The 20,696-nt window shown below is 40.6% G+C and overlaps 5 protein-coding genes across 5 annotated transcripts; 2 read left to right on the top strand and 3 right to left on the bottom strand.

Moving 5' to 3' along the window:
* Nucleotides 1–27: 27 nt before the first annotated feature.
* BKA55DRAFT_585306 (uncharacterized protein) lies at nucleotides 28–1,478 on the bottom strand. The gene is made up of 2 exons (XM_046194437.1): nucleotides 1,337–1,478; nucleotides 28–1,273 (listed from the first exon to the last, which is right to left on the bottom strand). Exons 1-2 carry the CDS (start codon nucleotides 1,351–1,353, stop codon nucleotides 250–252), a joined length of 1,041 nt encoding a protein of 346 aa, XP_046041679.1. The 5' UTR covers nucleotides 1,354–1,478; the 3' UTR covers nucleotides 28–249.
* A 983-nt stretch (nucleotides 1,479–2,461) lies between these two features.
* BKA55DRAFT_599713 (uncharacterized protein) lies at nucleotides 2,462–4,209 on the top strand (the record flags this gene model as incomplete). Its single annotated transcript, XM_046196431.1, has 5 exons — nucleotides 2,462–2,933; nucleotides 2,983–3,059; nucleotides 3,106–3,214; nucleotides 3,261–3,565; nucleotides 3,715–4,209. The coding sequence occupies 5 exons, from the start codon at nucleotides 2,462–2,464 to the stop codon at nucleotides 4,207–4,209; spliced, it is 1,458 nt and encodes a 485-aa protein (XP_046041678.1).
* Nucleotides 4,210–6,446: 2,237 nt separating this feature from the next.
* On the top strand, nucleotides 6,447–7,055 carry BKA55DRAFT_697736 (uncharacterized protein; the record flags this gene model as incomplete). The annotated part of the gene is made up of 1 exon (XM_046200427.1): nucleotides 6,447–7,055. One exon carries the CDS (start codon nucleotides 6,447–6,449, stop codon nucleotides 7,053–7,055), a length of 609 nt encoding a protein of 202 aa, XP_046041677.1.
* Nucleotides 7,056–8,119: 1,064 nt separating this feature from the next.
* Nucleotides 8,120–10,311, bottom strand: BKA55DRAFT_697735 (family 2 glycosyl transferase; the record flags this gene model as incomplete). The annotated part of the gene is made up of 5 exons (XM_046200426.1): nucleotides 8,120–8,595; nucleotides 8,655–8,848; nucleotides 8,906–9,960; nucleotides 10,010–10,132; nucleotides 10,180–10,311. 5 exons carry the CDS (start codon nucleotides 10,309–10,311, stop codon nucleotides 8,120–8,122), a joined length of 1,980 nt encoding a protein of 659 aa, XP_046041676.1.
* A 3,157-nt stretch (nucleotides 10,312–13,468) lies between these two features.
* Nucleotides 13,469–15,354, bottom strand: BKA55DRAFT_585302 (concanavalin A-like lectin/glucanase domain-containing protein). The gene is made up of 4 exons (XM_046194436.1): nucleotides 15,046–15,354; nucleotides 14,937–14,986; nucleotides 14,364–14,776; nucleotides 13,469–14,283 (listed from the first exon to the last, which is right to left on the bottom strand). The coding sequence occupies exons 1-4, from the start codon at nucleotides 15,215–15,217 to the stop codon at nucleotides 13,902–13,904; spliced, it is 1,017 nt and encodes a 338-aa protein (XP_046041675.1). The 5' UTR covers nucleotides 15,218–15,354; the 3' UTR covers nucleotides 13,469–13,901.
* Nucleotides 15,355–20,696: the final 5,342 nt, after the last annotated feature.

Here is a 20,696-nt window from a genome sequence, read left to right as displayed (position 1 = left end):
AAGATGTAAAAACTACACAAAACCTCACCTTCTTAACAATAGTGTTATATGCACTATTGATAAAGCTAAACTAAACTATTTAAAACAGCAGTAGTTCAATATTTGCATAACGTATCAATTCCATCATAGAATCCCTTCTACAGCTAACTGATCGAATCCTTCACTTCATCTAGTTGCAGTCTATCATATAATCACAACTGTTCCATTACGCACCATTCAGTTTAACAGTAACTTTGCCTGTCTATTGTGTCATATAAGCCAATCCCGCATTACGACAGGAAGTCCCAATGCCTTGGCCTCCGCAGCAACCACAGCAGCAACATCGTCAAAAATATCATCTTTCGCTTCCGGACTCCAACCTAACACCTTACGTGCTCTCGTAGCCCGGCTCCTCGAGTTCGTGCCCCAGAAGAAAGATCCATACTCCCACACCTTATCCGCATCATCCACACTCAGACTATCGACAGTCTCTTGCTTCAGAAGTCCTTGCTGTTTCGCTTCTTGAGCAATCCTTTCCGCGATAGCCTTCCAGCTAAAGTCACCATTCTCGACAAAATAAAAGCCATTGGTGCCCCAATCAGCTTTACCACCGCCCTGAGCAGCAGCTTCGATCAGCTTCAACCAGAGTTGGGAAAGATCGTGCACGTGGACTGAGTTCCAAATATTCTCGCCCCCTTTGACGGTCAAAGCAGCGCCTCTTTGTAGACTGCGCCTCGCTAGTTCGGGCACCTGAATGCTTCTTTGATTTCCGGGTCCACGTCCTGTGCCATATATAGTTGGCGGACACACAATAGCTGTTTTGGCGCCTCTCTTAGCACCTTCAAGAATGGCCCCGTCGACTTCCCGATGGGGCGCGTTATCAGGAGGCGACGTCACCTCGTTGAGTCCGTGCCAGTCATCAAAAATGCGATCCCGCTTGATGCCGTAGGTTACCTCGGCTAGATCCTCGAAACAGATAATATCGGCACCTGACAGGTGGATGATGAACCCCGGTTTTCCTTTGCCCCTTCGAGCGATGCCTTCGACAATGGCCTTTGCCGCACCTTCATGTTCACAGCTGGCCCAATGGCCGATGATGTCGGCCTTTGACACTTCGTCGGCAAGCAATTCGAAGTCGTCTAGATCGCCGTAGACAAGACTGACTGAAGGGTATTGTTTTGTAACAACAGCCCCTTTCTCTTTGTTTCGGACAAGAGCGGTAACCTCGTACTCTGGATGCGTTTTAATTAAGGTGTAAAGGGCATCACCACCCACGTAGCCAGTAGCGCCAGTTCTAGACCCAACTTGAGCTTCATCCAGTGCATGTCGTGCAGTCACGAATAAAGGTACCACTTACACAAAGATCTTTGTCATTGTTGTTAATCTTGAGATGAAGTGAATCCTCTAGATTCTTATTTCTGACACTATTCACACCGTCGGGCAGCCTGTTGCATATAAAGCCGCTGCCTCTTAGTGCCAATCCGGGCAATCTTGTTTTGTAAGCAAGATTGCTCTTGCACATTTGTCATCAGAGGGGGCGCTAAACTCAAACAGTCGTGCTATCGCGGTAAACTTCCTTTTCCTAATAGCAAAGACAAATAAAGCTGTGCCGAATTGTCAAAGGAGAGCCTGTGCAGTAGGATCCATCGACTTCAGCTCCTTAGTCAGATCCGTCCATCTTATCATTTCACAGCCTAGCTTCCCAATCACATCGCAATCTTGACCCTATCCACAGCTCAAAAAGAGCCACGTCCGTTCAACCGCGAAAAGCAATACAGTCACCTCGCGACCGCCGAAGCCACAAAACCAAATGTTTCAGGTCCGCTCTCCCACATCACGCATTGACACGACCGTCAGCTTAGTTGGTTATTTAGCGATTGGCCAAGGCATCTCGCAATCTAGGCCAATCCGTCAACTGATGTTCAACATGACTCTTGGAGGATGAAACGCTAGCTCTTTTGGGATGTGATGCAGGGGTATGTGGCATTGGATTGGGCAGTCATGGAAATTGTGAACGTCAAGAAGAAGAAACGATAGATCCACTGCGCGTTGTTTCTTCTCCACAAACGATGACGGACACTAAAACAGCCCGGGAACATTAGTGATAAATGAAGAAGAGGATGTGAATTCGAGATAGTTATGGTACCTGTTGGAATAAATCCAGCTCTTCAGAACCACTAATGTCATCATCCTGAGACGGCGAAGTCCATTCCATAACTAGACAAAAGCAAACCTATCTTCTGCCATCACCGTCAAAGTCAACCCTTAATATCACTTCTGCCCCGCAAGCATGTGACCAATGCTCGATACGAGCGTGCCAAGGGCGCATCTGGCAGCTGTATGATATGATTGACATTGCAGTCTGTGCGATGCATGCCTTGACCCGTTTCGTTTTGTTTCGTTTCCTCCTCTATTTAACTCTCAACATGCCTCGTTCTCACAGCCACTCTAATTAAGTTGTTGTTCATTCTTTACAGCCAAAATGCATCTCAATTTGCTGCTTATATCCTCCCTCTTCGCTGCTTCAGCCCTCGCGGCACCAAGCGCTTCAACAAAGAAAGCTTGTGAAGAAATCTCGAAAGCCATTCCGGGTCGTGTATCACTTCCGTTCACTATCAACTTCAACAGTCAATCATCAGGATACTGGTCCACAGCTTTACGTGAGATCAAGCCCGCTTGTGTCATCACTGCCAAGTCAGCTAAAGATGTTTCAACCGCTGTTACGATCTTGAACAAGTATCCTGATGTCAAGTTCGCTGCCAAGTCCGGTGGACATGATCCTAATCCTACTCATGCCACTGCGGGCGATGGAGTTCTCATCTCACTAAATGAGATGGTTGGCGCTGCTTATGATTCTGATAAAAAGGTTGCGTATGTTAAGCCTGGTGGAGAGTGGAATGATGTTATTTCGCAGCTCAACAAGGATGGGGTTGCTATCGCCGGAGGTCGCCTTGGTATGTCTCTTGAGGTTAGCTGGGTGATACACTACTAACTTGACTCTAGGACTGGTCGGTGTTGGAGGTCTGCTTACACAAGGCGGAATCTCGTTTTTGAGCGCTCAATATGGTTTGGCTGCCGATGTATGATCGAACCTGAAACTATAGTGACCTCGCTAATGATATGCAGAACGTTGTCTCCTGGGAGATGGTCAACTGGAACGGCACAATCATCAATGTTGACGCAAAGACTCAGCCCGAGCTTGCCGTCGCATTGAGAGGCAGTGGCAGCCAGTTCGGTCAGTCTCAACATGCCCTCCATCAAGATTACACTAATAACCGCAGGTATTGTAACGCAATTCACCGTCAGAGCATACCCCATCGGAAAGGTCTGGGGCGGTATTCGCACCTACGACGAGTCCAAGACAGACGAACTCTACGAAGCGATGCACAAGTTCATTCCATACAGCAACGAGGACCCAAAGGCCGCGATTATTGTTACCAGTCTCATCCTCACTGGAAGTAGCAGGATCAACCTTCTGTTCTACTTCTATGATGGCGAGAAGCCTCCTACCACTGGAGCATTTGCCGATTTGTTGAAGGTCAAGTCGACGCTTTCTACTACCAAGACACAGTCGTATCCCGATCTGGTAAACCACTTGACATCACTTTGGAGTGTAGCAATGCTAACGACACATCAGCTCAAGTCTAACGGCGCTGGAGTTTCACTATTGAACTCGAGAATCTCATTTAGAGTAAGCAGCCTCTCTCCAAGATGTAACTTCAACTAACATCTTAGACCGCCACCATCCCATACTTCCCCGACGACTCAAGCGTGTACGCCGAAATCACCGACAAGTTCGTTGAGATCACAAAAACTTACTTCAAAAACCTCCGCGGTCTCGCCTCCCAATGTTCCGTTGACTTCCAGCCTCTCCCCTCCTCGATCGGCAAACACACCGAGGAACGAGGTGGGAACGCCATCGGATTCACCGCCGACGACCCTGACCGGGTTCTTCTCGAGATCCAGTGCGCCTGGGTTGAGAAACGCTATGACGATACTGTTCGTCAGTTCTCCAAGGACTTGACGGCTTGGATTGAGGATAAGCTTCCTGAGTGGATTGAGAAGAATGGAGGATCTGCGGATGAGTATCTTCCGTTGTTTATGAATGATGCTATGTATGATCAGAATGTCACGGGGAGTTATAAGGATTACGCCAAGTTCAAGGAACTGCAGCTCGAGGCTGATCCGGAGGGTGTTTTGAGAGAGAGAATGGGTGGTTTCAAGTATTAATTCCAGCTTCTGAGCTGTAGTTATTGTATTTATATAATACTACTAATAATGTCTTGTCTATAACCTTTTTGATGGAATCAGGGTGCTCATACTACCAAACTAAACGCGACGTCGTATATGAGCGACTGTGAATACAATCAACAAACTTACCTTCTGGTAACGTGCGAACACATATTCGCTCGTCTCGAGGAAGCCATCAACCCTTCCTACATCTGTTTCAGCTCCGCGTTTCCCTTCTCGAACTGCGCCAGATATCGTAACGCTTCCTGCGTCTCCGGAAGGTTCCCAATATCAGATCCACTTCCACCTTCAAGATACGCTTCTATAAGATGTTTTCTAACATCAACCTCTGTATATAGATTGTTGAGCTCTGCGACAGCTCTGTCTATCTCTCTCGTCTTTGCGAACATCTCGTGACTTAATATTGCCATAGCTTTGCCCAGATCGGTATCAGGTCCAGCATTACGGGAATTCGTTTGCAAGGACTGTATCATGTTGTTTAGGTTCAAGAGAAAATTGCGTATTCCGTTGCGATAGCCCTCGTATTTCGCATGTTCGGCCATTGCGCCCTGTCATCTTGCTCGAACAGCATTGACGTGGGGCGCTGCTGACGCTTGGTTATTGTCCGTTGGATATGGTTTGTTTCTTGCACTACTCGTGAGAATATAATGAATTTGTTGAGTATAGTAGAGGGCCAGACGGTAGGAAGATAAACTATACAAGAAGTATTTATACTTCTACGTAGGGGGTACTATCAGTGCTCGGGCGCGTCAGTGATAGAGAGTATTATTATTATTGGCTGATAAATCACAAGTTTCTTCTATGAGATCAAATTTAAATCACCGTTTAAAACGCAGATAATTTCAATCAAACCATGTAAACGTTGTGAGAGATTGGCACAAATCGTCAATGGTGTTGCAAGTGACTCTGAACTATTGATCTCTTGTCAAATGGACTATTTCGACACTGACCTTCATCACGATGAATATGACTGACTAGAGGTCCTCTCGAACCTTTCTAACCCTGAACCAATGACATGTCTGAAACTGTTTCTCCGTCTAGTGTGAGATCACATACCGTTGCCCCTTGGACCTGACTGACAACCTGTAGCGCCAGAATGCCAGAAGCTACGCGGAGCGTGAAAAAGGCTCCCGCAAAACAGAGACGTGAGTATGAAGTAGGGTACAGACAAGCAGTAGAAGCTCTCAACAAGTTGGATATACTGGGCATTGCAACGCGGAAAATGATTACTACGGTCAATGATATTTAGAAGCTTACGAGGGACATTGATGAGATTCTGGAGATTGATGTACCTTTATTTCCTAACGTGCAACTGAAGAGGTCTTGTCAGAACGTCATGGGGGTATATGAGGAGAGACTGGCCAGCTTGGACCCCATGAGAGAAATTTGTTGTAACGATACTTTGTCCTATATAGAGCAATAGATGGCCTAAAAGTAGTCAAGATGGTATCTTTCATTCTAGGTCGATATTATTACTCTCCTGAACTGCATCTCAGGCTCTGCGCATTTGCTAAAAACACTCTCAATGATGAACTGTTATTTTCAGGGCCTACTCCGGTTATGCAGTGCGTGGTCAATGAACAGGATGCTCTTCACGCTCCAGAATAGGCGCGCGGCATCTGCAAAAGCCCAAATCATTTGATAGAAATACCAGCTGAAGTGCAAGTCAAAAAGCTCAATGTTCGATCTATTGAGAGCGATGACAGGCTTTTCGTGGCCCAGTTGTTTTCGAGCGCAGTTGGCGTGTCCGGGTTGAGAATAACCGCCCTGTACTGATCACTAACAGCGCCCCATAGCGAGACACTACAGTGCAGTTGAGGCCAAAGTGCCCCTGGATGCCAACTACAAATGTTATTGCATTGTTCAGCATAATATCGTAGCATGTTCAGACTCTTTGTAAACACTTGTTCGAGAAGGAGTTTATTGTGTTTTGTTAGAAACTCGTTCTTGCTTCTGTTCATGTTCTGATTACGAGAACAGAGGCTGTACAATAAGTCAACACTGGGACACGACTGCTATTCTCTGATATACATACAGATTCTTATGTTCGGCTCACTTGTCACTCTTGTATAGAACTTCACTTCTGGTCTGTCGAGCTCAAGCTCGCAGAGTCTTCTAAAACCCGCCTAACGATAACAATTAAAGTCAGCGCTCAATCACATCCTTCAATAAGCAAACCAGCATTTTCAAGACCATCCAATCAGCCAACTACCATGATGTCCAACCAATCTTTGCCATTCCGAAACGAAAAGTTCATGTCAGGCCTTATCTCTGAAACGCGACGAGAGCACCCACGATACATATCCAACTTCGCAGAGGATATCGCCCAGTCCTATCAGCTACGCGTCGAAGTCGACAGAGCAAGTCGGGAGTTCAAGGAAGAAACCGCAAACTATATTGATAACTCGATGCTCCTGCAAGTTGAAGTAATAAGGGTAGCCAAGACTGTGCTTATAGGAGACACTTGTGTACTGGCCGAGGAAGATATCACAACTATCTTCAATCAACTCCGTACCAAGGCTATTTCAGAGCGCTGGTATGAGTGCTCTCTAGAGAATATGCAGGAGAACGAGAGGCTTCGATTGCAGGAGAAGACAGTCAGAGATATGTATTACGCGCTGTACCATCAGAAAGGACGACCGCTCTTGACACGTAACAATGGCTATTATACACGTCGTATGGATTGGTATGCTCGACGTCTGTTTAGTCAGGAAAGTTCATCAGAAGATGGAGCATTGCAAATCCAAACTGCAAAGAGACTTGATTTCCTTCAGCAGTTGGTAGAAACCTCTGTACCTGGAAGTTCTGCTTCTAGCACTACTTAAGCGCCCTGGTGTTGCAGCCTTCAAAGCCATGGTAGTTAGGGAATAGATTACGGTTATTGATCTGTTGCCAAGGGATGGACTAAGGTAATTATCTTATATAGTACCTTTAATTAATACTTAGTAATTAAAGATAATAAAATTAACTTAGTATATTAATTGCAATGTATTAATATATGGCAGGTATTTACATATAATTTTATAATAATAAGAGTTAGAATATAAGCTTTAAATCTTTATTATATAATTATTATTAATATTAGTTAATTAAGTAATTATATATCTATTAATTACCTTAATTAGATAATTATAATAAGGTTAATTATTATTAATAATAATTATAGTAATATATCTTAAATAATAAGGGTTATAATTCTAGGCTTATTTTCTTATAAAGCTTTATAATTATTATAATAATAATAATTATATTAAGAAGTTAATAATAAAGAAAGAACTTAATTTATTATTAAGAAGGAAAATATCTTCTTTATACTTATAGATTAAGGCTACTTATTTAATTAGATCTTAAGGTTTAAAGTAATAGCTATATAATCTATTAACTTAATATTAAGGTTATTATGTTTTTATAGTATAATATATAATGCCTTATATTATAATAATATTTAAAAAAAAACATTATTATTATACTACTTTATATATAGCTATGGTATTACATCTCTCTTAATAAGTAATTAATTAAATAAATATTAATATATAAATAGTAAAAGAATTATTAAAAAGTAATACCTAAAGAAAGTTAATAAAACTAGGTAATTAATAATATAATATATATAATAAGGCTAGATATAATATAAAGACCTCTTTAGTAATAATTAAGATATCTAGGGAAGAGTAGAGTAAGTAGTTTTAATTAATTAAATAGTTTATAGTATATTTAAAGTAAGTTCTAGCTTAAAGGGTAAGAAAAGTGCGTTACATGCTTATCTGCGTCGCATGCTTATTAACCACGTTAATCTATTGCAAAGTCTGATGACGTATCTCATTGACTTTTTAGGTTCTATGCCTGGTACATCTGAACTGAAAGCTCTAATCATAAGTAGAAGATATTACCAATTGCAGAACAGAAAACGGTGAGCAATGTAGAAGTTATAGAGGTTAATGACCATGAGTGGTAAAGTATGATACCAAGTGAATCCGGTCAACAACCTCCATACCACAACGCCAGTCATAGCGCCTGTAACAGTAATAGTCCAGAGCCAGCAAAGAATGCGCATGTTGCGATACTTGTTGGACTTGTGTGCTTTAGAGTCACCTGAGGCAACCCAAAGCAGCTCGATGTTGAACAAGCGGTCCTTAATAGCTGACAAGTATGCATAAGACATGATTACCATGACGTGCTGCACGCTGAAGCCGTAGGAGGCCTTGGTCCACACTTTGAAAACGACAATTCCATAGAAGATGGACGGCAAAGCGAATGCAAGGTTCCAGGCCTTGAACCATTCCGAGCGGAAGGCAAGGAGCAGCGTGCCGGCGATGGGCGAGAGGAAGATATTGAGTGATACTGCTGAGTAGTAGAGGAAGCCTGGAGGATCGGGCGTTAGTATGTTACGTGACACTCAATATCTTACGTAGGGGACCCACCAGAGATGTAGCATAGCTTTTGCATAAAGTTGAGGTTTGAAGTCCAGAAATGAGGATTAGTGAGTAGAGTTGTACTACCTCTGGCCCATCGCATTTGCTGTGAGAAGAACGCTCGAGGACCGGCGGGGCAAACACCAGTGGCCAGACACAAAGGGATATACTTGACTTTCCAGCCACGGTCAACAGCGCCGAAACTACGACCCAAGTTAGCTCCAGGTCAAACAAAGTTCAGAACTCGATTTGTCTCATACCCTGTGTGGACATCCTCGGAAAATCCAATCTCTGCAGTACCTCCTACTTCAGTTAAGGCAGCTCGACGATACATGGCATTGCTGCCAACACAGATAGAAGCGCCCCATCTGTTTCTATTGACTTGGACGACACGGTAGAACAATTCCTGTGTAGCTCCCGCTCCTTGTTCAACCCATGTCTGGTCGTCAGTGACTCGAAACCACTGGGGGCTCTGAACAATAGCAGTCTTGTCATCGTCCAGATGCTCAACGATAAGCTCCTTGATGAAGTCAGGTCGGGGGCAGAAGTCGGCGTCAAAGATGACGAAATACTCGCCATCGGTGCGGGTAAAGTTCCATCGCAAGTTGCCCGCCTTTCGCAGGCGAGGCCGATCGTCGCGAACGTGGTAAATGAAGCCATATTTCTCTGCTAACTCGCGAACAGCATCTTGCGCGCTGTCATCCATGACATAAACTTTAAGCTTGGATGCAGGCCAGTCGAGGTTAATGACGTGTTTGTAAGTATTCTCCAAGATCTCGAGGGGTTCTGAGCAGCAAGGTAGGAAGATGTCAACGGTAGGTGCCGATTCCTCAGTGATCGGGTACGCATCAACTCGTTGAATATGTGCCTTATAGTCCCAGTCCTTACCGATGAGCCCGACACCATACGAGATGATCAGGTAGATGCACATGGCACCAGCAAAGACACCGTACCAGTAGAAGAACGGCGCAGAGAGAGCAAAGAGCCACATACCGGCACCTAAAGATAGGAACGAAAAAACGCCAAAGGCATAAAGCAAGATCCGGTTGGTGTGAATGTACGAAAGCTTCTCATCGTCATTAGGACAAGTTGGAAGCACTAAGGGTGGCTCCTCTTTCGGACAATACGTGTTTCGGAAACTGTTGTGGATTCGACGAAAGAAACCAGCCTTTGGTTTTTGATCAGAGACTGGAGTTTCTTCTGCCTTTTCTTTTATCACAACCGCAGGCGGCACGACACTGGCTTCGACGTCTGGGCCCACAGGCTGGAATTTCTCGTTAAACGCCTGTTCTGTCTGGCTAGAGGTAACAGGTGCCTGGAAAGTTTAGTTACTATCCCAAGTTACAGTAGCCAGTCTGACATACAATTTCATCCCGTTGCCCCGTCTCGACATTTTTGCGTTGAACAGGAGGCTCAGGGGGTGGACGCCGAATTGCATCGCGATTGGCAACTGGAGGGACTCTTGTGGGCTCTAGGTCGGTGTCATCCTAGATAACGTCAGTAAAGGGGTGAATAATATGAACAAGAGCCCTACCGAAGAGGTGATGGAGCTGCTCTCTGAGTCCAAGGATATCTCTCCAATGTCAGAGTCGAATGGATCACGTGCAGAGCCGGACTCGGTGAGAGGCGTCACAGCAAGCTGTTCAGGTACCAATTGGGGCACCATAGCTCCTGGCCTAAAACAAGATTGTCAAAGAAACGAAACAAAGCGAATGTACCCTGGAAACGAATGAGCCAGAGGTGCAGGACGATCTCAAGTTCTCGTAGGAGAAGATAGAAAGTTCTATGTATAAAGACATAGACATTCGATTCCAGCATGACATTGCTCATTAGATAAATTAGTCTCCGGCATGCCTAGATCCACTACTTCGGCCCTGTTAACTTTTCTTAATTTTTCCTGTGGACGCGGCTGAATAGTCTAGATTAGCAACCAGACGGAGCTATTGGAACTTGCAAGGCTATCAGATCCAGCTGTCGTAAAGATTGCGGGCTGGGTCTCCATCATAGGAGGTCTAACTGTTGGCTTGGATCCGCGAATGCACTGACTAGACATTATCTTGATATTAAGGCGACTAAGCCAAGCCAATAGTCTGTGGACGGCCAATTTGGACCGAGTTCCCATCTGGTTCTAGTAGCCTTGGTGCAGCCTTTCAGCTGTTATCAAAGAGTACCAACGGCCCAATTAGGACTTACCCTTTCTGATTCGGCCTTGAAAGGACAAAACCCTTATGCGCCCGGGGAAGCGGGATGCTTAAGAAGTTCCGGAGTAGCTGACATGCGCCCAGAAATCTGCGTCTAAAACAACAAAGTATTCACGACTTCGAAGCACTAAGAGGCGGCATTAAGAAATAACGACCACCTGCTGAGAGCTCAGTTTCCAGCAAAAGCTCATTCTAGTAATGTCAAGGTCATAAGCTAGCCAATTTTTCAGAGGTGGTAACCAGGGGCATGCGATGAGCACTTCCGACGGTGACACTAATCGATGGCATGGCCCCTCTGTCCAACTTTGAAAGGCCATTAATCCCGACAAAATCTTGCTAATCTCCACGACGCCTAATTAAGCTTAATATAAACTCAATGAGGCTAGGGCACTATCCACGAGAACTAAGTCACCCGAACTAGTACTTCAGTCTAGATTCAAACTTATTGCATCCCACTGTACGCTATGAGTCGGCGGTCACCTATATGTGGTTGGGCCCGATATAGCGCTGGCGCTAGGTGTGGAAACTATTGAAAAGTGTTTGACCGCAAGCGAAAATCCTTACAGCAGGCGTCCAGCTAGCGCATTCAGTAGGCCTCGAACCACGTAGTTGCATCGTGCGTGGCGAATCTCTCGGGTCTGGCCGAATCAGGTAGGATTAGCAGTCTATCGCACAGTTTGCTTGTCGTGCTCCATCGGAAGCGAAAGCGGGAGTGGAAACTGACTAATCGCATCTTGGTGGAGAGTATAGCCTCACGACCCCAAATTAGATGGGCAAGGATGCCACTTCTAAACGTTGAGATCGTCAGTGAACCATACCCGGCAATGTATACAACTTTCAGAGACCAGTCCAGATCAGTTAATTACCTGAATTGATCGAGCCGGATGGGGGGTCCAGCGTGCATCGACTCTGATCACCGCTACGAGCACCAACGCAAAGCCCAGCTCTTCGGTATTGCAACGGGCAGCGACGATCCATGTAGGTACAGGGAGCTCCCCAGAGATCTCTTACGATTCCCCAGTGTTACTAGATAACAAGGTTCTTACCAACAGCAACAGCGAGCTTGGAGGTTTCCAGGGTCCTGCTGATAGTCTAGTCATCCTTAAAGGGACTTTGTTTAATGAAGGCGAGTAGAGAGTGGAGAGACTCCTCCACTAGACCGATCATTGCTTGAGTTGTAGTCCCACGATGCCCACTTCGTCTGCAAAGCACGTTGTACCTTTTGGCGCAGAATTTCCCTTAAGGGGCCTATGGGTTGTTAGCCACAGTGGGGGAAACAAAATAGGAGAATGGTTTGGCTGGCAATATGCCTCAGTCAGCACCGCTTTTTTTTCTTTTTTTCTTTTTTCTTTTTCTTTTTTTTTTTCGGGTTCTTCATCGCTTAAACCCTAGATCGCAGCTTTTCCCAGGCTGGAATAGCTATTGGCAATCAAATCGTCTTCGCATGCAGTATGAAGACTCAAACCATCAGACCGTTACATCGTGGACGTTCGGGGTCACCCAATTCCAATAGAAGTTTCGTCATCGACCCCCCCTTTTTTCATCACATGAAATGACTCATCTGTACTTTCTATAAAGCTGCGGCAAATACTTTATACTCGCACTTGGTGGCGGGCGGGGTTAAGCGTTGCTGGTGGCGTGAAACCCGTTAGCATGAACTAGTACATTATCACTGATTCAAGTCATCTCCATGTCAACAAGCCTGCCTAATTAGATTGAATATTGAACCTATGCTGTGTCTCACTCCTGAACTAGCCAATAATTAACATGGTTGTGGATAAGATAGAGCCGCTACAACAGCCACTGTGGCCTGGGTCTGACGAAGCTTTCTCCAATGAGATTGGACGCAGAACTACCATTTTGCGCGGACGCAACTACCCAATTCATGGCCGCAGGACAACGTCAACACCTGAAAAGGGGGCATAAAGATCGTACTTAGATATGAACAATATGGCGTAGCTTTTGTAACTGTGGCGTTTGCTGGAACTTTTATCACATGCTAATTCAGGCATGAAATGGAGGACCGCGAAAACTGGCTTTTCCCTAATTGGTCTGTTGCTTTGTCGTATCCCAGCCGGCCTTAGTACGTATTTTATGGGTCCCGGAGATATTAATACCGGGTGGCGGGGGAAAACACCTGGAAGGACAGAACAGAGACAGAAGAAGAAGAAAAACGAGCTGTTGGGGAGTAGATTGACCTTCAAGTGCGAAAATCAACCTCATTTTAATTGGACATCAACCCTACTCGCGTATCCAACACTTCTGTCGTCGATACGTCGGTTCATACCTTATACTACCATAGGCTGATACAAGGTACGTGGGGCCAAGTGGAGCAAATTACAGAAAAATCTCAGGAGAAAAAGCTCCGACTACTTGATATCTGAGTTATCTCCTGAGAGGTCATAAGGCTCCTTTCTGTACTTTGATCCACTTGGCCCCACATACAAGAAAGCTACAAGGGTTTTGCTTAATGAAGAGTGTGTAAAGGAGTCGCCTCTCTGTGACAAGTTAACCTAGGAACGTTAAGATGCCTGATGTGTATAGGGTAGACTGGCAAGCGAGCTCTGGGCCGGACCATCGACTTGATCAATTGCTCCCTCCCCCCCCCCCCCCCCCCCCAAAAAAAAAAGGCGAAAATTTCACGCGATGCTATTTTTCCACCTGTGTTCGAATCCATCGACCGCTAAATTAGTCAAGTTCTTGAGAACGCACCTCAGTCAAACACATCTCTTGCTGGATCACCTAATGGAGACCATTACTGGGAAGCCGCGCTCGGACCAATACACCGAATGATGAGCACTAACCGCCCATTCAAAGACGATATGTACGTGTATTGCAAGACTAGTCCAGCTCTAGGTGGTGCTGCGGACCTTATCCTCAACAGATCTGCGAGCGTTTCATCCTCCTCCTCATAGAACGCAGTCAGATTCAGTCAGCCACCTGTCTGCCTGGCCAGGTGGACACCCGAAGAATTGGACGAAAGAATTCGAGCACTATGCACTGGCCGACGCATATCTCGCTATTTCCTATTACCTAACCAGGCTTTGCCTCGGGTTTATATTATGCCCCACAGAGCAAGACTAACAACTAACAGCAATCTACCGCAAATTCTCTGCCGACTCCACCCGCTCGAGTCTAGATCACAACAGCCTAGTGGCAGCGGGGAGATTTTGGACCCTGACGAGGAAGCCCCCGTGGCGTTAATAGTCAGGCTATAACTTGCCGTTGAAAAGGTCACGTTGGCTGATGACTGCCACGTCTCTGACCCGAACTCAACTATGCCCAAGTATGTCGAGTTTGCAATCAAGCCGTTGCGCCAGACATATTCGAGAAGTGGTGAAACATCTTCGTCGAATTCCGTTATATCGTCTACGTCTTCATGCGGCACCCAGGTGAGGACGTGATGGTCTCGCTGATTTTTGCCATAGTAGAGAGTACTAGACAAAACAATGATTTCTTATTAGCGAATGACCAAAATCCATACCGACAGATAAGAGGGGAACGAGAAATCACCCACAACTCTCTATCGCCGAGTTTCTGTGTGCCTAGCGTCTTAGTCTTGAGTGGCCAAGGGTCACCAACACTACCAATCCATATCATGAGCTCAATACCCGCCAAGACCGAATCGGTCGAGTTTGTCAGGTCAGCATCCAGAAACATATCAAAGGCGGCATTGGCTACGGTGCCAAGCTCATTCAGTGAAGATTTGTTTTCGTCCCACTCGTTACTACTGAATTTTGGTGTCTCTGTCTCCAGGGATCCCGCTGTCATCATCCAACTCGCCGTCAGGCGCATTGAGGTAATTTCTGCCAGAGGTAGTGGTAGTTTTGAGGATTGGAATTTGACATGGGGGTACGAGTGCACATTGTCCTTATCGCCCTCCCACAACCAGGGGGCGTTGAACCACGCATTCGTGTCGTCTTCGTTGACCTATTGCTCAACAAGGCAGAAAATTGTCAGAAGCCTTGCATCGTTAAAATTGGAGAAGGCCATGGTAGAGAGCAGAGAGAAACAACACGAGAGAAGTTAAAGAGAGAGAAGATAGAGAGTCGGAAAGAAAGATGGAAATGTAAGGAGCCGAAGAACATACCGTCAGGCATTGGAAACCCTCCGAGGTCGGGTTCCATGCATTGGCAGCATCTGAATGTTTTGTTAGTACTGCAAATCCATAAAAACGTCGCGCGAGCGAGAGACATCACATTCGAGATCGCGCGGTTTGTCGTGGAGTGTCATTTTCCCGCAGACAGTAGTGGCGTCCTCTGGTGACCGCGACGCCAGAGCTAAAACGCTATTTGGGACCAGCGTGGTGGTGGATATGAGAGCAATCGCTTGCCGCTTCCACCACGGCAGGTAGGGTGCAAGGCGAACCATTGTGTATTATGACTCAGGACATGCAGAACGAGGCCGAGGAAGTTGTAAGGATCTGTGTTGGCCATGTTATATAACGCTCAGAGGCCGCCAATCTCTGCTAGCGCCACTATTCGTGCCAAGTCCAGACGCGCCCCTTTACGCCCGAGATTGTGTTGTGCGAGCCTCCCCTACTTTGAATTCCATCACTTCATTTATTGACTTGGTTCCCATGGTATGGAGCTTTGTAATAGCATTGCTGTCATATGCCAAACAGCTGTGTTTTCTCTTATCAGGTCAACACATATTAGAAAAAATTCCATCGCGTGGAGCCCCGGATGAGCTTATCCGTGAAATTGGTTTCGCGTTCTCTATCGGCTAAGGGGATGAGGATCTTATGTATTAAATAGGTCCAATACTCACTCAGTGCATTCCCTGGTCGAACACTCCTTGTACGGCGTGCGGATTGCTTATCACACGGGCATGTGGCTGTCTCAGAAGGGAGAGAAATAAGTGGAGCCAGGGATTCTAGCCTCATCAAGGTTGTAGCTTGATGGTTCTGGCCGTGACAAAATCCCCACCCACCTAGCTAAAAGGGCGGCCTGCCTTGTTTCTTCTTACAGCAAACTTGTTGCCCCGCGAGCTACTCGCTGATGTTGCTTACCGTCGTGTTGCCTCACCGCATCGCGGTCACCTCTGGCAACGCCTCCCTCCGATTCAAAGCGGACGGGAGGGCCATCTAGGTAGCTATCACACAGCGCACTCAAGCAGATCAGCTGACCTAGGCCTCCATCTATCATTCAATTCCCTCGCCTTGCCGCCTCTCAACTTACCATGAGCCAGACAATCTTTCTGTCTCCTCGAGCCATCATGCAGAATACTAATGTTAAGCTTACTTCCTTCAACGTCTATAACAGTGACGAGCAAGGTCGTCTCAACATTAATCTGCACAAACATTTGCCATTCTTAGCGCTATCACCATGCTAACTAATACAGCCGTAAGTCTAATGCTGGTCATGAAATCAATTGTAAAACGAGTTTGATGATAATGATCTGATGATCGTCAATATATTATGTTAGACGCGCAATGACTCCAGTATGGCTTAAGCCATAGCACTCTAGGGCGTCTTTCAAGTGACGCATGATCGTTTTTCTTTCTAGGCATTTCGTATTTATTAACTATATAAAACCTATGCTTTGATGAGAAGTGCAAATTCTCGCCTCTACTTGTCTCAATTACCCAGCATAATTTTAAGAACAATTAAGTTTTAATACTACAATAACCTCTATCTACACACCGCTACATGCTCTAAAAACCACAGGTGCCTATTAAAACTAAGAATTTAATAAATATACTTCACTGACTAGTGACCTAGGTGATGAAAACTTCAGACATTTTCCTCTTTGCAGCTGCCCCGTTCTCAGCGGCCTCTTGGCAACTGATTCGGGGCCCAAGAGATTCACATGGTAATTCGAAGTATCAAAGAGCGGGAAGCAAGAATTTACCAGAATGTCAAGACTTCCGCCACGAGTTATTGAATCGGCCTGCAAAAGATCCGGCACCTGGATGGCTCGGATGCTGCTTTCACATCTACGGCGTTAACACTGGTTCCTCATTTATCAATCACAACTGCCGTCGGCTCGAGGGAGGAGAGCGACATGTGAACGAGTTTTGTGACGGAAAAAGCCATTTGATTCATCTTAAAGCCAACGAGGGAATAGGCAGCTATAAAATAGTGGGATGTAAGCGGAATTAGCGCACAGCAGAAGTTCTACAATTTAAGAAATAATCTGGGAAAGACGGTGCATTTTCTATTTTTAGCCAATTAGATTGTAGGCATTTTCTATTAGGTTCTTTAGTAGTTAAGTGCATTGAAAGCAGAGAGTTAATAGAAACTATCCATGCCTCAACTTGTTACGACCCCCGGGGTTACGTCACGTGCACCCCACACTTTTCAACCTATTACTAGGAAACCCCAAGCAATTACACTCTTAACTGTAATCGCCTACAAAGGATAATAACTCTAATTATAATCCATTTATTAGAATTACAACTCTAACTATAATTAATTAAAGATTACCTTTAATATATAAATTATACGTATTAATACTTTTATAAACTCTAGCTTATTAATTATTAATAAACCTTTTTTATATTAATTAAACCTAATATATGTTAAATTTAGCAGTAAGAAATATAACACTTTACTTTACTTAATATTATGCCTTATATTATTTATAAATATATATATAATATAAACTAGTTTACTTATTTAAAAACTGAATTATTATATAACTTTACTTAATTATATAAAAATACATATATTAAATAAGTGCTTTAAATAACTAAGTATTTTATATAATTTATATATTTTAAATTAACTTTTTAAAAAGCTTATAAAAAGCTTAAAATAAGTATAAAATAGCTTAAATTATAATAACATATTAATAAATCTTAAAATTTTAAATAGTATTTATTATATAATTTTAAAAAAATCCTTAATATATAATAATTTATATAATTTTAATTTAATAATAATTATATAATTATAGCCTTGGTGTTTTAAGATAAATACTAAGCCCTAGTATAATTTAATTAACCCTAATCCTAGTTTAATAATATAATAACTTTTTCCTTTATTAATAGGCTATTTATTTATTTATACTTAAAAATAAAGATTTATATTATTAATTATTATAAAATTTAAAATGCTAAGGTTGCCTTTATATTTAGGTTTTATTAGTTCTTATTTAATAGTATTATTATAATAATACCTATCTCTTATAAAATCTGCTTATCCTCTTAGTAATACCTTAAGCTAAGTTATTTTAAATTTATATAATTTTATATATCTAGTTAGATTTACCTTAGTATTCTCTACAAAACTAGATCTCCTATTATATATACTTATTTATCTAATATAATAACTATTATAAATTTCTTTTATAATATATATACCTTACTAAATTAATACTACTACTTAGCCTTAAATAAGTTATTTTTACCTTATAAAATAGCTATATTAAGAAAAAGAATTAACCTTTACTATATAAATATAATAGTAATAATTTTTAAAAAATAAATTAATTTATTTTAGGTTTCTATTAGTAGATAATATAAGGCATAATATTAAATACTATAAAGTATTATAATTCTTAATAATTAAGTAATATATATTAGGCTTATTAATATAAAGGAGTGTTATTAATAGCTAATAAACTAGAATTTATAAAAGTATTAATAAATATGTTTTTATATATTAAGGTATTTACTTTAATAAGAGTAAGGTTTAAAAAAAAGCTTATTTATTTATTATTAAGCCTTTAGCCTAGGCTTATAATATTAAAAGTACGTATAAGGGTATTTATATTAATATAAGTAAGTAAATAGGTAATTAGGTAAAAATTATAAGGTATATATAATATAACTACTAAGGTTATAATATAATTTTTCCCTTTTATTCAGTCTTATTCTTAAGACTTATATACCTATTTATCTCCTTATATTTATTAATATATATTAACTTAAACCTTTTATTTTTTATTATATTATATTATTTAACTAACTTAAGTATAAAAACTTTTAAAAAGTTTTTTTTCCTTTTATATTTAGGTATTATAAAGCTATTTATAATATTAATTAATTTAATTATAAAATTATATCTTATTATTATTATAAAGAAAATAGTATTATTAATAATATAGTTAAAGGCAAGAAGAAATATAATTTATATATTTATTTAGACTATCCTTATAATATAATAGATATTTTATTAAATTCTTATGTAGTATTTCTTAATTAGCCTAGGATTCTCCTTGTTAATCTTAATTATTACTTATATTATATTATATCCCCTATTTATATTAATAATATATTAATATTATAGCTAATTTACTTATTTAGTTATATAGCCTATCTTATAATTTATTTAATCCTCTTTTCGCTGCTAATATCAAATATCTTTAACTTTAGGCAACCTAAACTCATATAAAACTTAATATATTTTTCCTCTATAAAACCCCGCAATTACCCTGCTTCTATATATATTGCATTATAGGTTCTCGGTCTTCTTTAATACCTCCTTAGCCTGCTACTAGATATCCTTAAGCTACTTATTATATAAGCCGCTATTAAGGGCCTTAAGAAACCCCTTCTTTCTCTTATTTAGCTATATCTCTTTATATAGCTTCTTTTTTAAATCCTTAAGCTTTTACTTTTTATATTTAAAGAAATCTTTATTAATTAAAAGGTTTTTATAAATAAATTATATAAATAAAAGGATTTTATAATTAAAGATTATTATCTTAATATAGCTAATATTATTTTTTACTAAACTAGGCTTTTTTAATATTTATAATTATTATATATAATATATTACCTTTATTTTTATTTTACTTAAGAGATTTTTTAATTTTAGGGATTATATTATAGCCTTTAGTTAAATAAGGCTTATTAGGCCTAAGTACTTATAAGCTTTTTTAAATAATAAATATTATAATAAGGCAGCTATAATACTATTTATAATTATAGCTAGAAGGGAAAGTTAGGTTAAATAACTTATTATATAATAGATAATTAAATTATAATATATTATAGGGATTAATAAAAGACCTTTAAAGTAAGTTAAAGAAAAAAGGTTAGGGCTAGCTAATAGGTAGGTAAGGCTTTTTAGCTAATAAATATATAACTAGGTTTAGGCTATAATTAAGGCAGCTAATTATAATAATTTAACTTAATAAAGCTTTACTAGCTATAAAGGTAATAAATATTTAAATTATATTAGACTTTAAAAATACTTAAATATACCTTTTATAGCTAACTTATAAACTTAAAAAAAATTAAAAAATTAAAAAAAATAATATTTTATAGTATTTTATTATTTTAAGTAGATTTAATTTATAATTAGTATTTAATTTTTTTTATATAATCTTAAATAGTATAATATACTTATAATTTAATTTATAATTTAATTAGTTTATTTTAATATTTTTTATAAATAAGTAAATTATATCTTCCTTTTAAAAGGTTAATCCCTTTAACCTCGTAGGGTTATAGTAATATTTTATTTATTTCTTAATATATTTAAGTTTTATTTTATTTCCTTATATAATTCTTTTAATTTATTACTTTTAATTATAGTACTTAAGTTAACAATTTTAGGTTAACAATTTTAAGTTAACAATTTTAGGTTTTTATATATTATAATATATATATAATATAAATCTAAAGTAAGTATTAGCTAATATAAGTTTTATATTTTTATTATATATAGCATTATAGGCTAATTAGGCATATAGTAATTTCTTAACTTAATTATCTTATTTAAAATTAATATAATACTTAGCTTATATATTTTAATTATTTTATTATAAAAAATATATACTATTTATTTTATATTTATTACTTCTCTATAAGGTAAGTAATATAAGAACTTTATAAGTTAGTTTATAATAATTATAATATTATTATTATAAATTCTAGTTAAGGGTTTTTCTAATAAAG

Source organism: Fusarium redolens (genome assembly GCF_020744475.1).
Source record: "Fusarium redolens strain MPI-CAGE-AT-0023 chromosome Unknown BKA55scaffold_30, whole genome shotgun sequence".
In the NCBI taxonomy this organism is placed as follows: domain Eukaryota; kingdom Fungi; phylum Ascomycota; class Sordariomycetes; order Hypocreales; family Nectriaceae; genus Fusarium; species Fusarium redolens.
The sequence above is the reverse complement of the archived record's forward strand: the minus strand, read 5'-3'. Positions and strand labels throughout refer to the sequence as shown.

Coding starts and splice junctions, on each gene's coding strand:
- BKA55DRAFT_585302 (XM_046194436.1), bottom strand. CDS start 15,217: ATGGTTCGCCTTGCACCCTACCTGCCGTGGTGGAAGCGGCAAGCGATT. Junction 14,777..14,936: donor AGGGTTTCCAATGCCTGACG/GTATGTTCTTCG, acceptor GTTGAGCAATAG/GTCAACGAAGACGACACGAA. Junction 14,284..14,363: donor AAACTCGGCGATAGAGAGTT/GTGGGTGATTTC, acceptor TGTTTTGTCTAG/TACTCTCTACTATGGCAAAA.